Source organism: Epinephelus moara, chromosome 14, assembly GCF_006386435.1.
Source record: "Epinephelus moara isolate mb chromosome 14, YSFRI_EMoa_1.0, whole genome shotgun sequence".
Classification (NCBI taxonomy): domain Eukaryota; kingdom Metazoa; phylum Chordata; class Actinopteri; order Perciformes; family Serranidae; genus Epinephelus; species Epinephelus moara.
In genome coordinates, this window is record NC_065519.1 from 39,070,888 (window position 1) to 39,078,206 (window position 7,319).

Here is a 7,319-nt window from a genome sequence, read left to right on the forward strand (position 1 = left end):
TTTGGAGTCATTTGATGGTGTATTTGATTAGTTTTGAGGGAGAGAGGGACCTGTACCGTTCACCTCCATTTCAGCGGGAAGCTCTGCTCCACCGATCTCAGAACAGCACGCACTGACAATTAAAGGTAATGTACCTACTCATATGACTATAGGGATTACGGCAATAGGCGAATTTGCCAAAATGTTGAACTGTTCCTTTAAGATCAGAAAGATATAGTCAGGGCTTCACATCTGTACTGATATTATTTTATGAATCCTCACATCCCACTAACCAGAAATCTCTGTGATGTTCTATGTTAATATACAATAGACTGCATATAGCCAAAAATATGAATAATTGTGTTGCAGGACTATTTAAGGTGCGCCCCTACATTTTCTAATGCAGAGGTGGAGTAAGTACAGGTTTTTCAGTAAAAGTAGTAATAACTTTGTGTGGTCATCTGTTAACAAGCTGCAGCGCAATATGTACAGTGTGTGCTAGAAGTGGCATATGGGAGGCCCCCAGGGACATTATTCAGAATTACCTCTCACACACACATGTGAAATGCTCTTACATACACTACTGAAACGATCTCACACACACTACTGAAAAATTATTCACTCGCATATACTACTGAAACGCTCTTACACACACATGTGAAATGCTCTCATATACTGATAGTGTGTGTGAGAGTGTTTCAGTAGTGTATGTAAGAGCATTTCACGTGTGTGTGTGTGTGTGTGTGTGTGTGTGTGTGAGAGGTAATTCTGAATAATATCCCTGGGGGCCCCCCATAGCGGCACTTGAGGCACATCACCTCACTTTATTTGTTTCCTATTAATGGAGCCAGGGCTATGTACGTGTATGAAAACCAGATTTCCTTTCAGTGAACACAGAACAACTAGCGGACTGTGAGAAAATATTTGCTAAATGTGACAAAAAGTGTACTGGATTAGAATTGCAGACTGCACCTTTACCAGCTGTTTGTTTGAACTTCCTGGAGTGCAGAGCAGAAGGAACCACATTATGCTTCTTACCTATGAGCGTGATATTTGGATTCCTCTTCTTGGCCTCTTTCATCAGCCACCACTCGTACCCTCGGAAGTAGTTCCCATCATTCTCATAGTGCATGTGTGACGGCTCCGTTCCATCTTGAAAAACATAATAGTCCAATGAAATGCACGAGACAGGGAATTGCAAAGTTAACTCATTTTTCAATATGTCATCTATGGATACAAGGTTTATACAGGGTTTATCCATGGCCCTGATGCAAAATACTATACTACCAGAATATCAAAACAGTTACATTATACTATATGACATCTGGCTTACTATTAGAGCCCTGTCTTCTGTACATGGATAGCACAGGATGAGTTGGAAAGGAAACAATTCTGGTTCACTACTCCTCTCCACCATGACTCTTTCTTGTTGCAAGTTTTCAGCAGGTAAGTCATTTGAGGTTATTGTTTTGCAATGCGCTGTTTTCAGAGAGACATGCCAGCTTTTAAAAAATAAACTGATAGGCGTAAAGACATAGGATTCAGAGTCCAGTTTGCTATTGATTCTCAAATGGAACCAGTTCTCGATTCTCATCTGTTACGGACTAGTCAAGTTCTCCTGTTCAAGTGCCATTCTCGCTAGCTCTAGCTTCTGCTCCTGCTGTCTTGCTGCCACCTTTGCCAACTCAAGCTGAAACACCTCTCTCCCCCTCCCTCTTGCGTACTACTCTCCCTTTCTCTCGCTCCGCTCTCTCTCCCTCTCTGCTCGCTCCCTCTCCTGTACGGGATCAGGAAAGAACGGAACAGCAGACTGGTTTGCCAGGCACGAGAAATAACACAGGTAGGCCAGCTTACCAGGTACGCAGGCTAGGTGCATTCAAACGGGGCAACACCTCATGGCATGGCTGCAAACATTTTCCTCTGCCACACTCACACACCTGAATCTTGTCACCTCATTAACTAACTCCAGAGGGTACGTGCGCACCTCAATGACGTGACGTAAACAAACACACAGCTCAACCATACCTTTATTTCTCAGTGGAAACCAGTCCAAAACATAAATGAAAGACAAGGAAAAGGAAAAGAAAAGAGGAACTATAATCCCCCTATCACTCCTAACACATCCCTAGCTGACATAACACCACCTTTACGTTTTAATACTTTAGACATTTTGAAGTAATGTTGTTTTTCATATTATAATCTCACTGTTAAATTAATATTCTTTTAAAATGACACTTACTACTCATCATATTTCAGGATACATTTAAAAACACCAGAGGTTAATACATTCACCACTAAATGTTGGTACTGACAATGGCAATTTTAACAATCAGTTCATTGTCAAAATGCATTTTTGACACTTTTTTCAGCTTCCACCTCCTTAAATGTGGGAATTTTCAACTTAACTCAATCTTATAGTGCTGTAAATTAAACGTCTTTGGGTTTAATGCCCCAATTACACAGAAAGTGTTTTGGCAGCTTGAGACAGCGTTTTGTATTGTTTTTTTTATGAGAATTAAGCTTTTTGCTCGCTGTGTTTGCGTTGCTATGTGCCTCGTGTTTCTGCACTAGTGTTGTCACGATACCAAAATCGTTGTTTCGGTACCAATACCAATATGAATTTCAATACTTTTCGATACTCTTCGGTACTTTTCCTAAGGAAAAGTCCTTCTGGATACAAACCTTTAGAACAATAAATAGTAGGGGTGTAACGGTACCAAAAAAATCATGGTTCGGTAAGTACCTCGGTACGGACGTCACGGTTTGGTAACTCAAATGTTCCACCAAGTTTGTGTTGTCTCGTGTTGTCTCCCTTTGCGAGGCAGACTTTCTCGTCTTTTTTCACGTGCGCCAGCTGCGGATGTTGATACAGGTGTTGTCATACACACCACTTGTGCAATCTGTGCTCCAATAGGAACAAGAAAGGCGTTTGTGTGCATAAATGAGTAAAATAAATTAACTAAATTAATGAATTGAATCAATTTCAAAGTACCGGTATTTTCCAAATGCAGTATAGTACCATTTGGAATACTCTAGTACCGCGGTACTATCTTAGTACCGGTATACTGTGCAACACTATTCTGCACTCCAGACCCCTGACGTTTTTGCCGGAGCGCTCTGAACTCCTCGAGTTGAAAAAACTTCAGCTCAGAGCCAAAAAGCACCCCATGTCATCTTCGCTTTTTTCCCCATTGTCCAGTCGGATGATTTGAGAGGTGGGCCTTCTGTGGTGGTCACGACAACAAGTTAACAGTTGGTAAACAGGAAAAAGTGGTGGTGCTCAGTCGCCTGGCAGGACCAATGGACTCCCTGTAGTTGGTAGGCTATTCATTTTTGTTATGCTAGGCCTGAAAATAGACAGCAGGTTGTCAAACTGCCTCCAAGTGTGGTTGCAGAGATATAACAGTTTCAAGATATACCGTTGAGTTGATGGTTATCATACCGTGTACAATTGCTTATCGACGATATTGGGGGAAAAAATGCAACTGGACGGAGAATCTCCCTTTTATTTTAGTTATTTTTAAAGGGAGACTTTTTACACATACTTCCACTGGTTCCAGTGGTTTCTAGTTTTAATTATAGCAAAAAAAACATTTGTTCAACCACAAATAATATTTCTGTTTTCATTCCTTAAAGCAGAAAGAAAAGAAGAGAAATCTGGACACAATGGCTGGACCAGTTAGGAACCACTGCCTTAAAGGGTCATTCTGACAGATGATAATATAAATTCTGTAATACGATGATACCGTGAAACCGTGATATTATCTGAGACGGTTATCGTACCAGTGTTTCCCATACATTCATTTATCTGTGGCGGTGCGCCACGGATAAATTATCTCCGCCACATATAGATTTTTATGCTTTTGGCGCTACCTGTTCGACCTCGCTCATAAACACATTATAATGGAACTCACTGTCTGTGAATGTAGCTTGTCGTTACAATTCCGGTGCAATAGGTGGCGGTATGCATCGTAAAGACACACTTAACGCACCTGGTCCGCCAGAAGAAGAAGAAGAAGAAGCAGACGTAGTAGCAGAACGGATCCAAAGACCTCTCGGTACAAATATGTGGGCAAACAAGTCCAAAAGTGGTCCGAACAACTCTAACTCATCATGTTATATTAGCCTGTGTCTGTATTAACATAGCTGGAAGCTCAACATGTGCAGAGACATTAACTCACGCTGTTAGTAGTGTTAACTGCAGCGCGAGTCCCGTAGCAGCTCGCCCCCGTTAATCAATTACAGCGGCTGCACCGGCAACGGGAGCGGCGCGTCAACCACCGCCTGTCACGCGACAACTCTCTATTTTACGCGGCTCTTCTATTTTTGTCGCGCTACGCTCCCCTACGCGACCCTCCAGCAGATAAAAACTACATGAAATAGTGTGCTAAACGAGCACAATGTGTTTTTAAATGAATAAACCATTATCAGAGGTGATATGTGATGATTTTTTTTCATGCATTTACCCATGTTTATCCGTGACATTGTGTAAATGTCCGTGGCGGACATTTGAAAGCGAGTAGATGACAAACAGTACAGTAAACTTGTAGATAACTCAAATATATGTAATAACTTAGGTGGGAAATGCTTTAACATTTCATGCAGCCTCTCGGCTCAGCAAACGGTAAACAACCCCGCTGGCTTCTTTACGTGTCGCTTACGTACGCAGTCAGTGGAGCCCAAATGAATACGCCGCGACGTTACGCTGACGTGACGCTTACGTTTGCAGCCGGTGGAGCCCGGCCGTAAGGTTCCGCTCGTTAGTAATTAACTCTGACGTTGGATGTTCACTCCTTCACACAGATGAGTATTGAAAAATATTTTTAAACGGCCATTATGAAGGCGAAGATCCTGGACCAACTGGTGGTACTCCCTCTGACAGTGGCGTAAGGTAGTTACAATGGGCCCCAGTGCACGCTATTATGAGGGGCCCTATTACGCCCTAGTTACAAGTTATGAAGCACACACACATACACACACACACACACACACACACTTTTAAGTGCATATATTTTAGCAACAGTGCGTCTTACTGCTGCTTTTACAGTACATCCACTTGCAGATACTTGATACTGGACACATTAACATACATATCATACAGCAATCTTCATTACATGTCTGTATGAGACAAATCTACAAAAGAAAATAGGAAATTATTAGTTTAACTTGATCGATTTTTATTGGTAAATTATATATTTTTGAAATAGTTTATGTAGAATAAGTTTATAATTTGTTATAGATCGGGCCCCTCCACTCCATGGGCCCCAGTGCAACCGCACTGCCTGCACTGTCTATATTTACGCCCCTGCCCTCTGATCCACCCTCTTTTTTAGGGACTCATGTACCCACAAAGATCTCAGTTTCCCTGTGCCCAGCAAACTATTTGTTGACAGCCTCTCACCCTCAACCAGAGCTACAGCAAGTACCATCTGCCTGTCCATTTTAGTAACTAGCTACTAATTATTGTAAAATATATATATATATTTTAAATAGCAGTACAGTACAGCCCAACATGTAAAACGCTTTCTGTGTGATCGGGGCCTTAGACTGTAATTCGAAGGTGTCATCTTGGGCTCAAGGAACTTGAACTGGCCATTGTTCACTATTTTATGGCAATTAGCATGTTGAAATATTAATCAATCAATTTTTTTTATTTATTTTTTTAAACTTATAGTTCAATCAAATATCTCTCACCAGTAGTTTGAGCGTCTCCTCCAATCTCCACCTTCAGTATGTGCAAAGAGGCTCCAAAGTTTGGCTGAAGACAGAAAAGAAACTCTTCCAGTTGGTTCCCATGTAACGTTACTTTCAGTAAAACTGTATGACCTGCATCGTATCATACCTTGAAAAGGTAGTCTAATATCTGGCTGCGGTAAGGCTCAGCGTAATTGACCAGTAAACGAGACGTCGCCTGGAGGAAGCAGCAAATAAAATGTGACATGAGAAGCAGAATAAGGATAACAGAAAGATTCTGTCCTCTTATGGACAGTGTCGGACCAGGAAGTAGATAAGAAAAACTGACTGAACTCACCCCTCCGCCGCTCAAACCTCCAATTCCGTCAAAAACTCTCCCAACGCCCTCGTTATCGTCCAGGACATAAGTCTGAGGAGAGGAGAAACTCAAAGACAAACTGAGAAATAAAACAGTGACAGCCAGCACTCCGTGTCCCATCCTGCTGAACTCGAAACTGGGAGCTTTGGACGCCTGCGCGCGGCTGCTATGCACGCTCACTCCTTCTGTACGTCACATGACAGCCTTGCTGAGCGGTCACGTGGTCTCAATACATACAAATATAACAAACTCTTTTACATGCAGATAAACATATATTCTTCAGCTTCCCAATTATCAAGTGTCTTCTTTCCTTAATTTTAATCAATTTAACGTTAGTTTAAAATAAATGACAGCACTTAAAAAGAAAGATCAAAATTTTCTTTTAAGATGTCTTTTAAAAAAAATCGATCTTTAAATGGACACCAAATCATGAAAATGTATGGTTTGGCAATTGTCAATTATAACTACAATGACAGTTTGCCTTTTGTGTAATAAAGTCTACTAAGAATGCAAGTTGAAAAGAGCAGACATAAATTGATAACCATCCCAGCAAAGAGGTTACCTTCCTGAAACATTGCCTAAAGGTTCATTTAGAAGTTTTGAAACCTTTAAAGAACTAGTGAACTGAGGTTGTGGTTGCCCTGAGAGACGGCGACAGCTAATTAAAGACTGCTGAGTTTGACCTGCTCCAAGTTGTGGCTGCTGCCGGTGACTCTGTGGACTGATGATTCTCAGCTGGTATATGTGTATGTATATGTGTGTATATGAGTATGTGCACTATATACAGTATGTGTGTAGATGCATGCATGTATATATCTGGGGCATTCTACTGAATGTGTGCAAAGTCAGGCTGGAAATATTTTGAAATTTTGTATGTTTTATTTCCAAAACTTTGTCCCTATATATATATTGTACCATATGTAAAGGTCACATATCTAGTAAAATGACTGTAGATTTTTATATTGTATTTTCAGACTGTTTTGGAATGTTTTTCCTCTCCCAAAATTTGTCACTACCGAAACATATAGTATTATATTATACAAAAAACTGAAGGTTTTCACAATTAAATCTATAAAAATTAATATTTTAACAAATTTCGAAGTTCAAATTATAGAATTCTTCAAAATCTAAATGCAATCTTTCTTTGTAAAACGCATAACGCTGATCAGATTGATTTCAGAGTTAATAACTGCTGAAACAGAACATAAATGTAACCCATTAGCATCATAATACTTTAGTTGATACGTAACTCAATATACTTTATTTTTTACAAAACACCCAGTGTTTC

At 40.5% G+C, this 7,319-nt stretch overlaps 1 protein-coding gene across 2 annotated transcripts in view; it reads right to left on the reverse strand.

Annotated features, from left to right (window-relative positions):
- The window catches only part of galcb (galactosylceramidase b), a 32,937-nt gene extending 26,726 nt beyond the window's left edge, over window positions 1-6,211 (reverse strand). Inside the window, exons 1-4 of one of the 2 annotated variants that reach the window (XM_050061961.1) lie at window positions 6,011-6,211; window positions 5,822-5,890; window positions 5,674-5,737; window positions 1,018-1,131 (exon numbers count right to left, since the gene is read on the reverse strand). In XM_050061961.1, the coding sequence (XP_049917918.1) occupies window positions 1,018-1,131; window positions 5,674-5,737; window positions 5,822-5,890; window positions 6,011-6,151 (388 nt within the window). In that variant the 5' untranslated portion in view covers window positions 6,152-6,211. The remainder of the gene's footprint in view (window positions 1-1,017; window positions 1,132-5,673; window positions 5,738-5,821; window positions 5,891-6,010) is intronic. The other variant, XM_050061960.1, reaches the window with a different exon arrangement.
- Window positions 6,212-7,319: the final 1,108 nt, after the last annotated feature.